The sequence below is a fragment of the Lithobates pipiens genome, unplaced genomic scaffold (assembly GCF_037356315.1).
Source record: "Lithobates pipiens isolate NorthernLeopardFrog02 unplaced genomic scaffold, aLitPip1_a1.2 Scaffold_23, whole genome shotgun sequence".
In the NCBI taxonomy this organism is placed as follows: Eukaryota; Metazoa; Chordata; class Amphibia; order Anura; family Ranidae; genus Lithobates; species Lithobates pipiens.
The window spans coordinates 65,007,043-65,028,599 of NW_027507785.1; the positions used below are offsets into that span (position 1 = coordinate 65,007,043).

The 21,557-nt window shown below is 43.9% G+C and overlaps 1 protein-coding gene across 1 annotated transcript in view; it reads left to right on the forward strand.

Moving 5' to 3' along the window:
- Positions 1-21,557, forward strand: part of LOC143927607 (uncharacterized) — a 49,205-nt gene that overhangs the window by 12,848 nt on the left and 14,800 nt on the right. The window contains exons 4-6 of the mRNA XM_077451770.1: positions 75-1,286; positions 10,342-10,517; positions 19,737-20,110. Of these exons, the coding sequence (XP_077307896.1) occupies positions 75-1,286; positions 10,342-10,517; positions 19,737-20,110 (1,762 nt within the window). The remainder of the gene's footprint in view (positions 1-74; positions 1,287-10,341; positions 10,518-19,736; positions 20,111-21,557) is intronic.

Genomic DNA, 21,557 nt, shown 5'->3' on the forward strand with positions numbered 1-21,557 from the left:
TTACATGTAAAAGGAAAGGGTCCAGGTTAACACTGAACCAAAATTCTCTAATATTTTTTTTTCCTCTTTTTAAGGAAATGGGCAAAGGAAGTTTGTAGCCGTGTCTATGTACAGTTATCATTCAAATCAAATAGCTGATCTGTATATTGTCACATGCGATAAAGCTGCAACGGTAACAGTCACAATTCCTTATTCAAGTTTTAGCAAGACGGTGTATGTTTCAAGGAACAGCAGTGCTGGGGTGACGTTGAGCTCCTCTATTATGGTGAGCGAAGCATACGTGACTAACAAGGCTGTGCTGGTGACTTCAGATGTTGAAGTGTCCGTCTTTCTATATCTCCATGCTTCTGGCAATGGTGATGCCATGGCTCTTCTTCCATTAGAAGACCTGGGGACTGAATATTTCATACCGTGTTCATCAACATCTGGATCATATAAAGAGTTTGCAGTGGCCAACGGTCTTCAAGAGAATGTTCAGTTGACTATAACAGTTTCAGGACAAATCACATATAATGGAGCGTATTACTATACTGGTTATAACATCTCCGTGACGCTTGGAAGGCAGCAAGTTATCCAGTTTACGAGCTCCAGTGACCTTACTGGAACCAGAATCCTGTCTACTGCTCCAGTTGCTGTTTTTAGTGGTCATAGTCAGTTTTATGGTTCCTCTGGAAGTTATGAACCAATCTTTGAACAGCTCCATCCCGTGCGGGATTGGGGAACATTTTTTGCCATCTTCCCATTGTTTAACCACACTCAAGACATTGTAGATATAATAGCTGCAGATCCAGGTACTGTGGTGAATGTCACAGATCTAGGGAAGACGACTCAGCGCACTCTACAGAGAGGATCCCATGTTCAACTCACTTTAAAAAATGAGATCACAGTGAAGTCTTCCAAACCCATCATGATCTCTTATGTCTTCCAAGATTCAAAGTCAAGGAACTTTGTGTCAGCCTACGACCCTTTTTTGACCACTGTTCCTCCATCGTTACTGGGATTAAATTACTACCAATTTTATACAAAAAATATCTACTACAGCTTCCTCATGATCATATCCCAAACTTCCTCTGTCTCTGGGTTCTACCTGGACCAGAAGCCCCTCAGCTCATACAGTTATTGGGTGAAAGAGTCTGGCGGATTCTGGGCCTGGGAGATCTCTTTGGGTAAAAGTGACGGAAGACATGAAATATACCACAAGTACTTCACGTTTACAATCTATGTTTATGGTGTTGAAAGTTATATGTCTTATGGATATTCAATGGGCCAGGAGCCCCCCCATCCAGGTAAGATATTTTTTTCTTTCCAGACTTTTTTCCAGGGACAACTATCCTCATGCACACCCCCACATACCACAAAAAAACAAAATGATAATAACAGTAAGGCAATTGTCACACACAGCTACTGGGTAACTTTGTATTTTTACCTTTTTATTTAATATGTATAATATAATATCTGAAAATTTGAGAATGTAAAGACTTTAAAAAATAAAACAAAACAAAAAAAATATCTTGATGTAAATGATCCTATCAATGTGACGTACAGTCAGTGCATGTAGGAAGACATTTGTGCTCATTACATTTGCAGATTTTGCTTTCTACTTTGCAATGCTACCCAATATTTGCGTTTTACTGCTGCCTCTGATAGTGCAGGCCTATGCATTAGGTGATTTATCATAATAATTAAAACAATGTGATTTCTTTGTGGCTAATATATTTTCTTGATCATACATCACGGGACACAGGAGCTTCATTACATAGTGGGTTATATAGGCACCTCTGGTGATTGGACACTGGTTGACCCTAATTAAAGAGAATTCCTCCCCTATATAACCCCTCCCATCCGGGAGGCACCTCAGTTTTTTCGCCAGTGTCTGGTTGATGGTCACGTAAAACTTAGCTCTATGGAGGTCCCTGCGAGGGCCGAAGGGCTACAACAAACCGGATCCATACCTCGGGCCGATATTTGACTCCCATGATGGTATGGTACCCGGGTCTCGTCTGCCGAAGAAAGGAGGTTTTGCCTGTAAGTCCTCTCCATTGGAAGACTGGGCTCTGGGAAAACCAGACTTGGGGTACTGTTTACTCAGAGCGCCCGTAAGTTTCTGGCAGAGCTTTCTACATGGCCCAGGTGGGAGGATCTTTTCGTAAGAGCCCCAGATATACCTGATGGTTGGCTAACAATACCCGCCGTGATGGGTGAAGGCTGGAATTGGTCTGATATCAACAATTCCTGCGGCGGGGACAGGTAAGGGAAGTCATCCTATATATTTAAATATATTAATGGATTTCTTCATTGTGAGTAGTTGTATGTCTTACCTGGTTTCCACCACTAGAGGGAGTAAGAGCAGCCTGATGCATACTTACATGCCTTTCAATACAAACACGCTCAGTGAAAGCCTGGTTCTCCAGCTACTCACGTCTCCTTACAGTTCCTGCCACAGTTAAAGATAAAAAGGGGTCCCACGCAGGTCAGGGGTCCCACGTTGCTCCCTTTGGGTTCTCCTTCCCCCCCCCGGATTCCGCGGTCCTCGTGCACGCGCGCGGGCGCGTGCACGCGCGCCGGGCGCGCTCCCGGCCTAATGGAGGAGGGGGGGTGTGGTTGCGAGGCGTGCATGTTAGTGTGCACGGCGCTGTACTGCGCAGGCGCCAGGCGGCAGTTTTAAAAAGCCCAGAGCGTCAGGGGACTGTAACTGGAGACACAGGAGCTGTGGGCTGTAAGCATCCATGGGGATTGGATCCAGGCAAACTTTAAGACACCTACTCAGCATCAGGTTGTGCAGTTTAAGCATATATTGATTTATTGTGAGACTTTAAGCGCAACAGTGATCGCATTTGTACTAGTACCTCTGCTTTGTAGCTTAGTACTATGTCTCCTCGTAAGAGGGTCTCAGGGGGAGGTAATAAGAGCACTGGCAAGTCACCGCCTAGGTCCAGGGGTTCCAAAAGTGCCTGTAAATTACCATCCCCCTCTGCAAGACTGGAGCCTGCCTCTCAAGACGAGTCGGTGCCGCTTTCAGGCTTTGCAGCCTCTCCTAATGTCGCAGCCCCGGTCTATGTCACTGAGGACTCCCTTAGGGCTACATTGGAGGGTTTTGAAGGGAGGATCATGAATTTTATTTCTGCTTCCCTAAAAGATAGCAGGAAAAGGGTAGATCCCCTCCCTCTGCTGAAATCCCTCTCTCAGATAGTTGTTCTGAAAATGAGGAGGGATCCCTATCTTTGGATAGGGATCATGAGCAGTCGGATGAGTCAGAGGAAGGGGAGATAGTCCCCTCCTCCCAGGCACTCAGAAAGCAGGTGCAGTATTATACTGAATTGGTGCGTACCACATTCAGAATGCCGGCTGCTGAAGTCGCTACATCCTCTGTCTCTTCCCTGGGAGTCAGGAAAGCCCCACAGACTGCTTGTTCCTTCCCAATTCATCCTTTAATGGATAAATTGATGTATGAGGATTGGGGACATCCCGATAAACTGTTTACTCCTCCCAAAAGGTTTTCTATGCATTATCCTGTGGAGGAAAGTTTCACCAAGAAATGGGGGGTCCCATCTGTCGATGCGGCTGTTTCTTGTGTGAATAAAAACCTAACTTGTCCTTTGGATAATGCGCAGGTATTTAAGGATCCAGCTGACAAAAGGCTGGAAACCTTATTAAAAGCCTCCTTTTCCATGGCTGGCGCTGTGGTGCAACCTACAGTCGCAGCCGTGGGGTTGTGTCAGTTCCTCAAGGAACAGGTTAAACAGATGTTTGGACTCCTTCCCAGTGAGGAAGTAGAGAATTATGCAGAATTGCCTCACATCTTGTGTTTCATAATTGATGCGATTTTGGATTCTGTCCAACAAGCATCGCGTTTGTCCCTCATGTTGGTTCACATGCGAAGGACCCTATGGCTAAAAAATTGGGCTGCTGAGATGTCATGCAAAAAGCATTTGACTGGGTTCCCGTTTAAAGGGGAGCGTTTGTTTGGGGAAGAATTAGATAAATTCGTCCAAAATATTTCAGGAGGTAAGTCTACTCTCCTTCCAGTCAAAAAGAGCAAACGTCCTTCATTCAGGCGTACTCTCTCTCCCGAAGCATCAAGCTCTAAACAGCGGCGACGGCCTTCCCAGCCCTCCTCTGCTAGAAAGCCTCAGGGCCGAGCCCAGGGACAGAAAAAGACTTGGGGGCGAAAGCCTGCCAAGCAGACCCCCAAGACCTCCTTGTGAAGGGGCGCCCCCGCTCGGCAGAGTGGGGGGAAGGCTCCTGCAGTTTGCAGGCGCCTGGCGGGAAGAGATTCAGGACAAGTGGGTGATCTCTTCGGTATCTCTGGGCTACAGGCTAGAGTTTCAGGAGATTCCACCTTATCGTTTCCTAAGGTCAAGGATCCCCAAGGATCCAGTAAAGCAGAAGCCGCTATTCCTGGCCTTAGATCAGTTACTATCCCAGGGTGTGATAGTAGAAGTGAGCCCGAAAGAGCAGGGTTCAGGTTTTTATTCAAATCTCTTCACCGTTCCAAAGCCAAACGGAAGTGTCAGACCTATCCTGGATCTGAGAGACCTAAACCGGTTTTTACATATCCAGACCTTCCGGATGCAGTCAATGCGCACTGTGGTCTCCTCCCTGCAAGGGGGAGAATTCATGGCATCAATAGATATCAAAGACGCATATCTCCATGTGCCAATATTTCCCGCACACCAGAAGTTTCTAAGGTTCGCGGTAGAGCGGCGCCATTTTCAATTTGTGGCCTTGCCGTTCGGGCTGGCTACGGCCCCTCGAGTCTTCACGAAGATTCTGGACCCTCTCTTAGCAATCTTAAGAGTTCAGGGCATAGCCGTCAGGGCTTACCTAGACGACTTGCTTCTCGTAGAGAGAACTGCAGCGTGCCTAAGTCGCAGCGTCACCAAGACGCTAGAACATCTAGAGCGCCTAGGTTGGATTATAAACCTAGAAAAGTCATCCTTGCAACCGACCACCAGGTTGGATTACCTGGGTTTGATTATCGACACCGCTCAAGGCAGGGTGTTTCTTCCAAGGCCAAAGGCCTTGGCCATTGGAGATCTGGTGCGCCTGATTCTGGGCAGAAGATCTTCCTCCATTCGGTTATGTATGAGACTTTTTGGAAAGATGGTCGCCTCATTCGAGGCCGTCCCATTCGCCCAGTTCCACTCAAGGCCTCTGCAAAGATGCATCCTTGCGGTTTGGAACAGGAAGCCCCAATCCCTGGATCTTCCTATGCGTTTATCCCCCGGGACACGCAAAAGTCTTGTCTGGTGGTTACAAACCAGGAATTTGCTGAAAGGCAAAACTTTTCTTCCCCTCTCATGGAAGATTGTCACAACGGATGCCAGCCTGACAGGCTGGGGAGCCGTATTAGAGGGAACGTGCTCGCAGGGGAAATGGTCTGCGACCGAAAGTCTGCTGCCCATAAATATCTTGGAGATTCGGGCAGTTTACATGGCACTCATAGAGTGGTCTTACAGACTGCGAGGTTTCCCAGTTCGGATTCAGTCCGACAATGCCACCGCAGTGGCTTACATGAATCACCAGGGCGGTACCAGAAGTCTGGTGGCCCAAAAGGAGGTGAATCGCATACTTGTCTGGGCAGAAGAGCATGTTCCGTGTCTTTCTGCAGTCTTCATCCCAGGAGTGGAGAATTGGCAGGCGGATTTTCTCCGCCGCCAGCAGTTATGCCCAGGAGAATGGGCTCTGCACCCCGACGTGTTTCAGAACATATGTCACAAGTGGGGCACTCCAGACGTGGATCTGTTTGCGTCCAGATTCAACAGGAAACTGGACAGGTTTGTGTCAAGGACAAGAGATGCGCTTGCCCAGGGGTCAGATGCTCTGACGGTTCCCTGGGATCAGTACAATCTGATCTATGCCTTCCCCCCGAGCCCGCTGCTATCGCGGTTCCTGGGAAGGGTCAAGAGGGAGTCGAAGTCGGTCCTTTTTGGTGGCCTCAGCTTGGCCCAGGCGACCATGGTTTGCAGAAATCATGAAGTTGGCAGTGGGCAGGCCATGGACCCTCCCTCTCCGGCCAGATCTGCTCTCACAGGGTCCAATCTACCATCCTGCTTTACGCAGTCTGAATTTGACGGTCTGGCTGCTGAGACCCACATTCTGAGAGACCGTGGCCTTTCGGGGCCAGTCCTTTCTACTCTGGTCAATGCCAGAAAGCCGGCCTCCAGGCGTATTTATTACAAGATCTGGAGGACATATGTTTCCTGGTGTGAACTCAGGAGATGGCATCCTAGAAAGTATGTCATTAACAGAATCTTGGCCTTTCTCCAGTCAGGCCTAGAAATGAATTTGGCCATAAGCACCATCAAGGTGCAGATTTCGGCCCTGTCAGTATTTTTTCAAAAACCTCTTGCATCACACTCCCTAGTACGGGCTTTTATCCAGGGGGCTATGCGGATAAAACCGCCAGTTAAACCTCCGGTATGCCCATGGGATCTGAATTTGGTTCTCTCGGCCTTACAGGGCCAACCATTTGAACCTTTGCATCTGGCTTCTTTAGCTCTCTTGACTAAAAAGCTGGTCTTCTTAGTAGCCATATCCACGGCTAGAAGAGTATCAGAATTGGCAGCTCTTTCCAGTAAAGAGCCGTATTTAATTATCCACAAGGACCGGGTGGTTATGCGTCCCAGCGGGTCCTTTCTACCTAAGGTGGTTTCGGGTTTCCATCTGAATCAGGATATAATCCTACCATCCTTTTTTCCGAATCCTCAGTCCATAGAGGAAGAATCTTTACACACTTTAGATGTGGTTAGAGCAATCAGTCTTTATCTTCAAGCAACTGCTCAGATAAGGAAAACTGACTGTCTATTTATTCTGCCGGAAGGCCCTAGAAGGGGTCAGGCAGCGTCAAAGTCCACTCTCTCAAGGTGGATCAGACAAGTTATTTCTCAGGCCTATAGCTTAAAGGGGAAGATTCCTCCTTTTCAGGTGAAAGCGCACTCTACTAGGGCTGTCAGTGCCTCTTGGGCAGTGCATCACCAGGCCTCCCTGGCTCAGATCTGTAAGGCTGCGACTTGGTCATCAGTCCACACATTCACCAGATTCTATCAGGTGGATGTCAGAGGGCAAGAGGATATCGCCTTCGGGCGCAGTGTACTGCAGGCTGCAGTTTAGGTCCTCAGGTCCCTGGCGGTCTATTTTTATGATCTGTGTCTCCCTCCCCTCAACCTGAGCATTGCTATGGGACATCCCACTATGTAATGAAGCTCCTGTGTCCCGTGATGTATGATCAAGAAAATGGGATTTTTATATACAGCTTACCTGTAAAATCCTTTTCTTGAGAGTACATTACGGGACACAGGGCTCCCGCCCCTCTTGGGTTTTACGTGGTTTCTTATTGCTTTGCTACAAAACTGAGGTGCCTCCCGGATGGGAGGGGTTATATAGGGGAGGAATTCTCTTTAATTAGGGTCAACCAATGTCCAATCACCAGAGGTGCCTATATAACCCACTATGTAATGAAGCTCCTGTGTCCCGTGATGTACTCTCAAGAAAAGGATTTTACAGGTAAGCTGTATATAAAAATCCCATTATCTCACCAGCTATGAATCAGTCATTGTAGTGGATAATCAATCATGCCTTGTGGTTTGTTTACAACTTTCTATAGTTAAAGCCCAATCATGGGTTCTGACCACCACCCCCAATTGACCAACATCCCTCATGTATGTTACTTTTTTTATATACTTACATTCTACAGATGTCTTATGAATTGTTAAAGCGGTGTTCCAGCCGCAAATGTTTTTTAATTAAAAGTCAGCAGCTACAAACACTGTAGCTGCTGACTTTTAATAAAGGCACTTACCTGTCCAGGGAGCCTGCAATGTCGCCCTCCCCATCAGCTCGAGTGCAGACGCCACCACTGTAACTAAGGGAAACCGGCAGTGGAGCCTTCACCGTCGGTTTCCTACTGCGCATGCGCGAGTTGTGCGGCACTTTCTGAATGGCCCGTTGTCTTCTGGGACATACACAGATCGCAGAAGGCAGCGGGGTGAAGGAGAAAATGATGCCCTGGGCCGCGGCCCAGGTGGGACAGGAGTACACCCAGTACTTCACATAAGGTAAGTAAAAAAAAAATTCTTTATCCAAAAACTAGTGGTGGAGGGATCATCATTCCTTTAAGAACAAGTTGTAAAATCGGGTGGAACTCCGCTTTAAGTAACATGCAGGGTCTCTTTCCTTTTTATATTTTCAAAGGCACTATGTGGCCTCCAATGTGAAATAATGACGCCAGCGCCGTTTATTTTCCTTGCACGTGATTGGGTATTCTGTGGCGCTTTGTCTCATTTACTAAACTCTGGAACAACTACTCTTGCAGAGTGCAATTGCACTTTGCAAAGTGCACAGTCTATATGACTATTTGCCTTTAGTAAATCAACCCCTTAGTGTCCGATTTGTCTGCTGTTATGTCGCAGCCCTGCTGGAAATTGCTGATCGCTGCCATAAAAAAATCCCCTAGTTTGTAGACTTGATAACTTTTGCACAAACCAATTAATATATGCTTATTGGGATTTTGTTACCAAAAGTATGTAGCGGAATATATATTGGCCTAAACTGATGAATAAATGTGATTTTTTTATTTTATTTATTGGGTATGTTTTATAGCAAAAAATATTGTTATTTTCTTTTCAAAATTGTCTATTTTTGTTGATGGCGCAAAAAATAAAAACCGCAAAAGTGATCAAATACCACCAAAAGAAAGCAGTGTGTGTGGGAAAAAAAAAAAAAAAATTTTGTTTGGGTACACTGTCGCATGAACGCGCAATAGTCAGTTAAATTAACCCAGTGCCGTATTGCAAAAAATGGCCTGGTCCTGAATGGGGTAAAGCCTTCTGGGGTTGAAGTGGTTAATCACCTCTGGGTTTTTTATTTTTTGCTAAATAAACAAAAAATAGGTTTTCTTCCTTTCTGTTATAACATTTTGCAAATAAATAATCTTTTTCCATAAATTTAGGCCAAAATGTATTCTGCTAAATTCCTTCGGTGAATTATTTATTTATTTTTTAAATATTTCTTTTCTTTTTTTGTTTTATTTTTTTACATTTTTTTATTTTTTTACATACAGTGACCAGAGTAATACAGTGTTGCCATAGTAACACTGCACTAGTCTGGGGAATGCGATCAGGATTTTTTTAATATATTTTACACACTATGATTGCTTATAACTGACTTTTACAGTTGTAAGCAACCATTTTTTTCTGAATGAAAACTATTCATCCAGTGTTTACTATTGTTATTAGTAATTGGCCACAGCTAATCACATGGTACACATAGACATGTGCATTTCGTTTCGTTCCGAAACGAAATTCGGACAAATTTTCATTATTCGGACATTCGGATGCATCAGAATTAACTAATTACAACCGAATTCGGACGAAATTTGAATCAAATTCGAAAAATGAAATTTTGTGGCCCGAATTTGGGGCCACGTATCTTGGGGCCACTTATAGCTAAAAAACCCAAATTAGGTATGGAAACACAGTAGACCTAGCACTACAACATCTCCAAATTTGAGGTTTCTAGCACCAAGTGACCCCGAGATACATGGCCCTAAATTCGGGTCGCAAAATATTTTCAAATGTGGTTGAAATAATTTCGAATCATGTTGAAATCATTTCGAATCCGGTAGAAATATTTTCGAATTTGGTTGAAATATTTTCGAATGTGACCGGTTTTTTGAGTTCGGTAGAAAACTAAACGAAATCCCAAAACGAATTTAATGAATTTAACGAATATAACTAAACAAAATTAATTAATTAACTAATTAAAACTAAACGAAACACATTTTTTCCTTTTGCACATGTCTAGGTACACATGAATTTTGATTGGCCCGGTCTTGTGATGTGATCAATGGTATACAATGAAAGGCATGAATTTCATTGTGTACAATTCGATAAGGTTGGGCTGTAGTTAACATTATTCTGCCAATATCCCAGATATACTGGACAAAAACTACAGAAAAACACCCCTTTGGGACTTTATAGGCACACATCAAATAGAATATATATAAAAGGTGAATGACAATTTTTATTTGAAATAAGGCATAAAAAGGACCAAGGGTCCTGATAAAATAGTGACAAAATTCTACAAACATAATAGCATACTGTATTCCTATGAATGAAGAACTCCTGACTTCGAAGGAAAATTGCCTAGTGATGTTTGATTTTTGTCAGCATTCACACAAAACAAATGCACATGCAGTTTCACAAGATGGACAGCTTTGAGATTTTTTTTTATAATTATCCCCCATACTGTAGTTGCAAAAATACCTAGGTCTAAATGAACAGACTATTTTATCACAATGTATTGTAATGTATATATATATATATATTTTTTTCTTTCCAGCATCACTACAATGTCTCTCACGTGGAGCTGAGTACAGCCTCCCATATCATTTAATGGCTGCAGCCAACCTTAAAGTACTCGATATTCACCTGGAAGATCCTCAGTGCCAAGGAGACCTGGAAGGGAGTGCAGTACTTTTAAAAATACCATTTACTCAATGTGGATCCACTCTTCAGGTGAGAGTTTGAACCCCCGCAATAACTGAAATATGCGCATAGTGAGGGAAGCTAACGAAAGACACATCCGCGTCTATATGAGGCAGTGCAACCAGCGCCATTGCTAAACAAAAGCTGTGAGCAGATATCATATATGTCAGACTACATCAGTTGTGTATTGTATAGATGGAGTTCTCTATATGCTTTATCTTTACATGAGTCACATACATAGGGCATACTGCAAAGTGCACATACACAATATTATCAAAAGTATTGGGACACCTGTCTTTACATGCACATGAACTTTATTATCTATTTTTTTCATAAAAGTTTTATTAGGAATAAAAGAAGCACATATCTTTTAGAACCAATAGAAGCAGTACATAAATGAAAGCATATATTGTAACCTCTACATACGGTATTGAAGAGAACATAAGATCATAAAAGTATAGAACATTGTATGGTGAATCTTGTCAAGAATGAGCAGCAGGTCCATCGTTAGCTGGAAAGGCACATCAATTTAATCATATGGGGGAGTCATATCTCTCTCTTCTACCCTTCTGCTGCTCTGCTCCTGGTCCCTGGGCCCTCTTCTTCCAGTATCTTTGCTATGCACGTCGGGACCCTTCGAGGTAAGACCGCTCTATATTAAGATTCCTCTCAACTCATATAAGGGGTACACAGGTGATTGTAAGTATCTTTGGGAGATGGATGGGGATGAACTGTTTAGCGAGTGGATCCCATATTCCACAGCTTTGGGATGGCGATTTAGTATTATTTTAGAGAACCATGTCCATCAGTGGGTGAAATAAATTAGGATGTTGAGGAACTAATGGGTATACTTGCGTATTTACAAATAGAACTAGTTCCCCCACAAGCGGGGTTTTTAGGCAGCAAGAGACAGTAATAGAAGCCAATAGAAGTAGTATAAAAGGTATTTTAATAATAATAATTGGTAAAAACAAACATGAGCTTCACCTGAACACTTGAATAACAGACAAAATCATGTATATAAAGTACATATGATGTCACATGGAAGTAAAATAACAGACACAACTATGTTACACTGTATGAGTAGATAACAGTGAGAGCATAAGGCTAACGCGTTTCGACCCCAGAGGGGGTCTTCTTCAGAGACGGTGGTCTGTTAAAAGAAAAACAAGATTACACTGAATAAATAAATCCGGTGTTATACATATTAGGGATACCCAATATCAATTTAAAAATGGTTTACCCAATAATGTACTTCCAGGTAGGTAAGATGGATTGTAGTGCTTCAGAAAAAAGGTTCTCCCATAAGGCAATGTCTCAGTTTCCTTTACACATCTTGAGTGGTACTTGGTCCGTATGTATTGCCAAGGTGCCAGATGGAAGAAGAGGCAGCGTCACACACCCACTGGCGTGACTCACGGGAGGTCACACTAATGCCTTGCCCCCCAGAAGAGGAAACTCCGGGGGGGTAGGTGCGAGTGAGGGTACACCGAAGATATGGCGGGTCACACCTGCAGCAAAATCCCAACAATGGCAAAAGATTAATTAATTAAATAATTGAAAGCAAGGATTATTTAATGTTGGAGACATGGAGTGCATACATAATATGGGGATAATGATATCATATCCCCGTTATGTATGCCAAAGGTTGTGCACATGTACACATATACATATACACACTTGCACCCCCAATTGTCCAAATGTCCATATAACATGCTTTCTAAAACCCGGACAAAGAGAAAAAGAAGAGGGGGGAAAGGAACCACGCCTGGGAGTCCAAGGAGCCTAAGAAAGAGGGGAACGAAGGAAAAAATGGCCTGGGATGAGTGGGTGTGCAAATGTGTGTCAGTGTGTGAGCTCTAATACACAGAAAAAAGGGGGGACGGGAGAAAAAGAAAATAGGGAAGAAAAAGAGGAATAAAGGTGATGGGAAGTGGGCTGTGTGAAAGCGGTGTGAGTATGCGCTTAAACAGGGAAAGAAAAAGTGCGCAAAGGAATGGTGAAAAAGTGAAAACATGAGTAAATAATAATATATGCGGGTCATATAACAAACAAACAAAAAGACACCACATGTGAAAGTGTGCAAAAACAAGATGCGCTAAACTAGGTGACAGTGGTAAGGGACATGATCAATAAGAGTGTCAAGTGCATAATGATATATACATGTAAGAAAAGTGTGTAAATGTGGTGTGTGAGAAAATACCACACCGGTGTATTAGCATCATTGGAATAGCCAGGCAGGTGGTGAGGTTATTACCTGAATTGTAAGACCTAATAGGAAACTGTTCCAGAAGGTAAAGATGAGGGATGGCGACTTAGGCGTTAATCCACAAGTGGTAACTGGCGCAGTCCCTACAACGTATTTCCTGACGTCCGATCTGTAAATTAGTTTAGATCAGTCCTCATATTAAACAGCCAGTAAAAAGGGCTTGTTTTGGTACAGTATATCGCCAAATGTAGGTCAAGTACAAAGGGGAAATGAGTGCTCACCTAACCACGGGTACAGGTTTCTTTCCTCCTGGATGAATATACACCTCCTATGAATGAAGGTTCGTATATAAAGCCTGGAGATTGGCTGCAGGTGCAAACGCCCATCAATCAGTCGGCGTATCCAAACGTGTTGGCTGCCTGAATAGGATCAGCCTCGTGTGGCCGCCCCGGCGTCCTGGAAGGCCGGAAACCGGCCCCGAAATTTCGTCACTTCCGTCGCAAAAACGTGGCGTCACAACGTCGCGCACGTCCGTTCGATCGGACGGACGCGCGCGAAGTATATATCACGCACGTTCGCCCAAACGAGCGGACGCGCCCGAGGTATGCGCCCGGAAGTGTCCGAGGATGCCACCGGCAAGGGAATATATGTCCACCATCCCTCCACAAGGGGGGAGGGGGAACCAATGGAGAGGCCTGTCCGTAAATTACAGGCAGAAACCCCTCCTGCCCTTGCCGGGGAGTCAGAGCAGGGGGCAGACACATTAGCCCCCACTCCCCTCTGTAACTCGGCAAAGGACCGTTGGAGATTTCGAGGAAAGAGAGACATATTCTCACCGGAAGGAAAAAAGTTGTTATAAAATAAAAATAAAAATTAAGCGATGTCAAAAAGCCGAGACTAGCCAGGTACCCCCTAAGCACCCACCCGGGATCTTCAAAAGGATAGGGAAAAAAAAAAAAAAAAAAAAAAAAAAAGGAGGTTGTGCTCGTGAAGGGGAAGAAGATCCAAGGGTGGGGGAAAAAGAGAGGTAGATGGCAGGTCGGGGCATACCATCACAAAAAGCCAAGTGGAATTCACCAATCAAGTTGTATAATTCTATAATACTCTTCAAAGTTTAATGGCATCTATTGTCATGTAAATATAAGTCTCTATCAAGAGCCTGAGCGGAGCAAATATTAAGAACACAAATAAATCCAAGGACCTGTCTAAACCTAATGAACCAACTAAACAGGTGCAAAAATCACGGGGAAAGTTTAAAAGGAACCGTAGCAACAAAGATTCCCCTGAAGGTAACACTAAAAAACGCATTACCGATAACACCCCAACAGGGAGACCCGAGAACGGTCGGGATCTGCATACAGATGCACAGGAGGCATTTGCATTTGGGGAAGTTCCATGCAAATACCCCGACGATATAGGCACTTCCACATGTGACAATGGGTCACGCAGTGGGAGAGAAAGGGATGCCCCGATATTCCAAGGGGAACCTAATCGTAATATCGAGGCTATTTGTAACAATGGGACATCTAATGGACATGCTAGGGACATTGTAGCACCCAGCCTAGAACTATGTCAGAGCTCTTTAAACTCGAAACGGGGATTTCCCTCACCCCATCCAAACAAGGGAACAGGAAATTTGGACGCATTTGTCACACGGATTCAGGTGAATCACTCAGTGTGATTAATCTTTCGTCCTATGCACTATCTACGGTTGAAAGTGATGTTCTGGCACGCGGCCTGACATTTTGCCCACAGGCAAACCTAGACCCCTTTGGGGCTATTATTGATATCCAACTATTTGCACGCAGGCTCCTACTAAAAAGCCTACATGCAAAAAGTATCACCGACATCGATGTCACCGACTGGTCAAGGTTTAGTATGAGGGAATTTAAGGCCCTAAGGGACTTAACACTCCTATACGAAGAAAACAACACAGTGGACCTTATAGACCAAATAGACTTGGAAGCGCTACTCGAGAAAAAGCCTCCCTTGCTTTGCAGTGGGGGCCTCACCTCTCCCCTACCCGGGCCTCTCCTTTTTCCCCTCATCATTACATCTCAGGCTCTTTTTCTGTATCCGCCAACAGATTATTCTGGATTGTTTTGTATATGCAATGTATCCTTATATCAATAATTACCCAGAAAAACCATGTGTTTAACTGTCATGCGTTTCAATTGATGTATATTTTACTATAGTTTGCATATTTGCTCCGCTCAGGCTCTTGATAGAGACTTATATTTACATGACAATAGATGCCATTAAACTTTGAAGAGTATTATAGAATTATACAACTTGATTGGTGAATTCCACTTGGCTTTTTGTGATGGTATGCCCCGACCTGCCATCTACCTCTCTTTTTCCCCCACCCTTGGATCTTCTTCCCCTTCACGAGCACAACCTCCTTTTTTTTTTTTTTTCCCTATCCTTTTGAAGATCCCGGGTGGGTGCTTAGGGGGTACCTGGCTAGTCTCGGCTTTTTGACATCGCTTAATTTTTATTTTTATTTTATAACAACTTTTTTCCTTCCGGTGAGAATATGTCTCTCTTTCCTCGAAATCTCCAACGGTCCTTTGCCGAGTTACAGAGGGGAGTGGGGGCTAATGTGTCTGCCCCCTGCTCTGACTCCCCGGCAAGGGCAGGAGGGGTTTCTGCCTGTAATTTACGGACAGGCCTCTCCATTGGTTCCCCCTCCCCCCTTGTGGAGGGATGGTGGACATATATTCCCTTGCCGGTGGCATCCTCGGACACTTCCGGGCGCATACCTCGGGCGCGTCCGCTCGTTTGGGCGAACGTGCGTGATATATACTTTGCGCGCGTCCGTCCGATCGAACGGACGTGCGCGACGTTGTGACGCCACGTTTTTGCGACGGAAGTGACGAAATTTCGGGGCCGGTTTCCGGCCTTCCAGGACGCCGGGGCGGCCACACGAGGCTGATCCTATTCAGGCAGCCAACACGTTTGGATACGCCGACTGATTGATGGGCGTTTGCACCTGCAGCCAATCTCCAGGCTTTATATACGAACCTTCATTCATAGGAGGTGTATATTCATCCAGGAGGAAAGAAACCTGTACCCGTGGTTAGGTGAGCACTCATTTCCCCTTTGTACTTGACCTACATTTGGCGATATACTGTACCAAAACAAGCCCTTTTTACTGGCTGTTTAATATGAGGACTGATCTAAACTAATTTACAGATCGGACGTCAGGAAATACGTTGTAGGGACTGCGCCAGTTACCACTTGTGGATTAACGCCTAAGTCGCCATCCCTCATCTTTACCTTCTGGAACAGTTTCCTATTAGGTCTTACAATTCAGGTAATAACCTCACCACCTGCCTGGCTATTCCAATGATGCTAATACACCGGTGTGGTATTTTCTCACACACCACATTTACACACTTTTCTTACATGTATATATCATTATGCACTTGACACTCTTATTGATCATGTCCCTTACCACTGTCACCTAGTTTAGCGCATCTTGTTTTTGCACACTTTCACATGTGGTGTCTTTTTGTTTGTTTGTTATATGACCCGCATATATTATTATTTACTCATGTTTTCACTTTTTCACCATTCCTTTGCGCACTTTTTCTTTCCCTGTTTAAGCGCATACTCACACCGCTTTCACACAGCCCACTTCCCATCACCTTTATTCCTCTTTTTCTTCCCTATTTTCTTTTTCTCCCGTCCCCCCTTTTTTCTGTGTATTAGAGCTCACACACTGACACACATTTGCACACCCACTCATCCCAGGCCATTTTTTCCTTCGTTCCCCTCTTTCTTAGGCTCCTTGGACTCCCAGGCGTGGTTCCTTTCCCCCCTCTTCTTTTTCTCTTTGTCCGGGTTTTAGAAAGCATGTTATATGGACATTTGGACAATTGGGGGTGCAAGTGTGTATATGTATATGTGTACATGTGCACAACCTTTGGCATACATAACGGGGATATGATATCATTATCCCCATATTATGTATGCACTCCATGTCTCCAACATTAAATAATCCTTGCTTTCAATTATTTAATTAATTAATCTTTTGCCATTGTTGGGATTTTGCTGCAGGTGTGACCCGCCATATCTTCGGTGTACCCTCACTCGCACCTACCCCCCCCGGAGTTTCCTCTTCTGGGGGGCAAGGCATTAGTGTGACCTCCCGTGAGTCACGCCAGTGGGTGTGTGACGCTGCCTCTTCTTCCATCTGGCACCTTGGCAATACATACGGACCAAGTACCACTCAAGATGTGTAAAGGAAACTGAGACATTGCCTTATGGGAGAACCTTTTTTCTGAAGCACTACAATCCATCTTACCTACCTGGAAGTACATTATTGGGTAAACCATTTTTAAATTGATATTGGGTATCCCTAATATGTATAACACCGGATTTATTTATTCAGTGTAATCTTGTTTTTCTTTTAACAGACCACCGTCTCTGAAGAAGACCCCCTCTGGGGTCGAAACGCGTTAGCCTTATGCTCTCACTGTTATCTACTCATACAGTGTAACATAGTTGTGTCTGTTATTTTACTTCCATGTGACATCATATGTACTTTATATACATGATTTTGTCTGTTATTCAAGTGTTCAGGTGAAGCTCATGTTTGTTTTTACCAATTATTATTATTAAAATACCTTTTATACTACTTCTATTGGCTTCTATTACTGTCTCTTGCTGCCTAAAAACCCCGCTTGTGGGGGAACTAGTTCTATTTGTATCTACTTGGGGTGAGCAGCACCCTCCTAGCTTCTTATAGCACTGTGTTCTCATTTGATTACTTGCGTATTTATGGTGAGCGAGTTGATGCTGAGATTTAGGGCGGGGTTGGCGTAGGCCAAAAGGAGTAGGGGAACCTGAAATGTGGTAAAAAAAAGAACCGGTATGCATTCATATAACGTAATGTAGTCAGTATTAAAAGTGAGGTCCAGAGGCGGCTCTCTAATTAGGCAAATAAGGCGGTCGCCTAAGGCCTCGCACTCACAGGGGCCTCGTGACAGCCTGATTGAAGAGCTCTGCTGACAACAATGCCACTGTGGCATTAAGCTCAGACCAGCAACGGTTTAACATTGTCTGTGAGATAGAGAGCAGAGACACCAGTACTGAGATAGAGAGCACTGACACCAGCACCGAGAGTACTGACACCAGCACCGAGAGCACTGACACTAGCATTTTAAAGCTCTTAATATATGTAATTTATACAAATTTTTTTTTTTTTTATCGCTTGAATTATTTTTCCCATTATGGGCATGAGTGGGGCCTCATGTCTAGGTTTTGCCTAAGGCCTCAAAAAGCCTAGAGCCGCCTCTGGTGAGGTCATTGTATGTCAGAGGGGATATTTGATAGACAAGAGATAGAGAGAGAATGGGGAGGTGGGGAAGAGGTTATAGTGGGAAAGGTAGGAGGAAAGGGAAGGGGTGAGGGGCCATCTCTCACTCCCTCCAATGAATTACATGGGGAGAGAGGCTGCTGGTTGTCTCTATTTTAGGCAGTGGAAGTGATAGGTTAGGCGTTTATAGGAAATGGAGATCTTTAAACCATAGGAGCCATATAGGTATTTATTGACTTCAGATCACTATGAGGTCCCATTAAGGGCTTGGGGTGGCGGATTGCTTAGTTTGCTTAATTCTGCAGTGGTTTGGAAGTGGATCCAACAGGCCCATTTGGTAGAAAATTTGGTGGGGGTGTCTCGGGCTATGCTAATCAAGCGTTCCATCTCCGTTATTTTATTTATCTTTGCTAACTATTCTTTGATTGAGGGAGGTTGGGGGGAGCCCCAATGAAATGGAACACATTGTTTTGTGGCATTGACCATGTGCATTGCTAGTGATTTTAAATATATGCTATGTGGGAGAGTGGAGTGATGTAGGAGGAATTGGGCTGGGAAATAGTCTAGATTCTAGGTAGTTACTTGGGTAATGATGCGATGTACTTCTGACCAGAAGTTTTGCATAAGTGGGCATGACCACCAGATATGTAGCAGTGTCCCACGATCAGATTGACATCTCCAGCAAGTGTCTGGGGGGTATGGGCAGAATTTGGGTTATACACCACCGCGCTTGGATTTTATAGCCATTTTCTTGGGTGGAGAAATTTATAGAGCCCTTGTGGATGTTTAGATGTATTTGTTCCCAGTCTTTTGTTGATAGAGATATGGAAAGGTCCCTTTCCCAAGCTGCACAGGCTAATCTGTGGTTAGAGGGGGTATCTTCGAATAGGAGGGCATGTGTTGTTGAAATCAGGTGGTGTTGAGGGCTTCTCATCAGACAAAGAGTTTCAAAGGATGTGAGTGCTCTTGAGACAGAAAATTTTCTGTCTAAGGAGGGGATTTAATGAGATAAAAGCATATAGGTCCGGGTGGGGGGGGGGGGGGGGTAGTGGAGGGTTCATCCCTGTTGGAAAGTAGGTTTTCGTGAGATAAAAACATACCTTACAAAAAGAAATGGTCCATTAAGACATTGTCGTGGGGACAGTTTTCCTTTAAGAAGTGGGAGTGCATGCCTGGGGGGGGGTTCAAGTTAAGACGGTGAGGGGTTAGGGGACCAGGAATAGATAAAACGGTAGTGGATTTGCACACTGTATGCTGCTAAAACAACGTATGGTGGGTTCAATTACAGGGTGTGTGTGGATTTAGGTGGGGGTGCGAAAGGTTTATTGTATTGTACAGAGTAATGGCTAATAGTTTTAGCTGGTACTGAAATTCCAAGTTATACTATGTCAGTAGTATCCAAAATATCCACTGTATCCCAGCCAGTGTTCAGTCTATAACAAAATAAAAAGTGGAATTTTTAGGTCCATTATTTTTCCATTTCAGATTATATTATTTAGGAATATGGAACTGTTTATATGTTTTACATTTATTTTAAATTGGTCTATTGTAGTCTTACAAAACTCTCTTATGTCAAGGGGCATTTTACAGTTGGATTAATCTCATATTGTAGTAGACCAATGCTTTATAAATCGACCACTTAGTCAGTCTAAAGTGTACACCCAATAAGTTGTTTTGTTTATTTTTCATTCTTTCTTCTTTTTCTTTTTTTTTACAGCACGATGAGAATGGGAAGTCATACTATAAAAACACCATTTATGGAACCATCCCCAACACCAACGTTCATCGTATTGAGGTCCCAGTGAAGTGCGAATTGGACAGCAACCAGACCATCAACTTCAACCTGTTGCCGCAAATTGCTAGTTCTGTTTCTAGAGGAGGCCACTTCAACGTCTCACTGAAACTCTACAAGAGCGACAGCTTCACTGATCCAATTACAGAGTTCCCAGTTGAAGTTGACCTTCACAGTATCCTTTATGTGGAGTTGGTGGTTGAGTCACATGACAAGGATCTGCAGATACTTGCTGAACATGTCCGATCATCTCCATTATTAAATGGGACAGAGAAATCCTACAACATCATCCAGCATGGGTGAGAAATACATACTATTTAAGATAGGAAAGGTACAGGTTACAGCCTAGTTTAAGGACTGGGGTACCTGGGGCCCAAATGAGGAAACTAAATTGAGGGCCCACTCTGGGGAAGTTGGTGTGGTTAGTAAAAGGTTGGTACGGTTAATAGGTATAGGTTGTCAACAGATTTATTCTTAACATTCTGCAATAAAATAAGGACAGTTAAAAAAAAAAAAAAGTCATCAGTAAGGTTGTGTATCAGTCTTCCAACAGCCGAACCTACCCTATTACTGTGGCTACTTCCAAAAGACTGCTATGGCGCAAGATGTAAATGACAAAACGATGGCCAGACAGTCATCTTAGTAGTCCATATGAATTTATTGTTGATACAATTGCGACACGCTGAAGAATAATGTACCCAACACATTTTGGGGGTCAGAAACTACCTTTTCATCAGGACTGAAACCAGATCTATCAATAATCACTATAAATATGAAAAAAGTCCATCATGGTCATAAATAGCTGAAAGAAGAGTATTACCACTCAGAAAATCCAGAAACTGCAGTGCTAAAAAGGAAAAATCAATAATCAAGATAGATAAGAAAAAAATCATTATGGTCCTAAATAGTCAAAAAAAAAAAAAGAGTATTACTACTCATAAAATCCATCACAAATACAGAATAAATTAGTACCCTTACAGTTGCCAGTATAGGTACATTTAGTTTGGCTCCCATGAAGACAGAGGAGCATGGGTTAATTGAGTTTAGGAGAGAGACTATGCAGTGCTTCACGAGCTGTGGTTCTGTTACCCCCCCCCCCCCTGTCTTCTAGAACTCACTGGAAACTTCCAGAACATAGTCGGCGGCAGGACTGAGGCCGCAGTCTAACTATATATGCAGTTTCCACCAATCCCTGGGAGGCAGACCTAGAAGATGGGGAAGCAGCCCATAAATATTCTGAAGTCTGGCAGTCTGAGAGCAGGGTCCTGGGTCCAGCCGTCTGGTGGTGACCCCTGTGCTGGGATTAGGAGTGAGAGAAGAGGAAAGAGAGAGAGAGAGAAGAAGCTCCAGGACATCACTTGATAGAGAAAACCCAGAACTCAAGGGTTTCCAATAACATGTTTACTGCTGAACCACATTAAAAAAGATGTATTTAATATTCAAGCCTATAGTTTTAGCCATAGGCAGGGGAGCAAACAAATATATTACATGGTTATACGTTCAAAATAATTGCTCTGCCCAAGCTGAGAGCCTCATAGTACAATTTATACATTCTGAAGGGGGTAGCATCTTACATGGGACTCTTTGGTGATATTCATTGATAAACATATGGTCATTTAACATATACATGCAGGGGCGGACTGACAACTCATGGGACCCACGGGCAATAGGAGATTATGGGACTCCCAGGCAATCAGATATTATGGGGGCCACACAGTATACACACACACAGTATACAATCACACA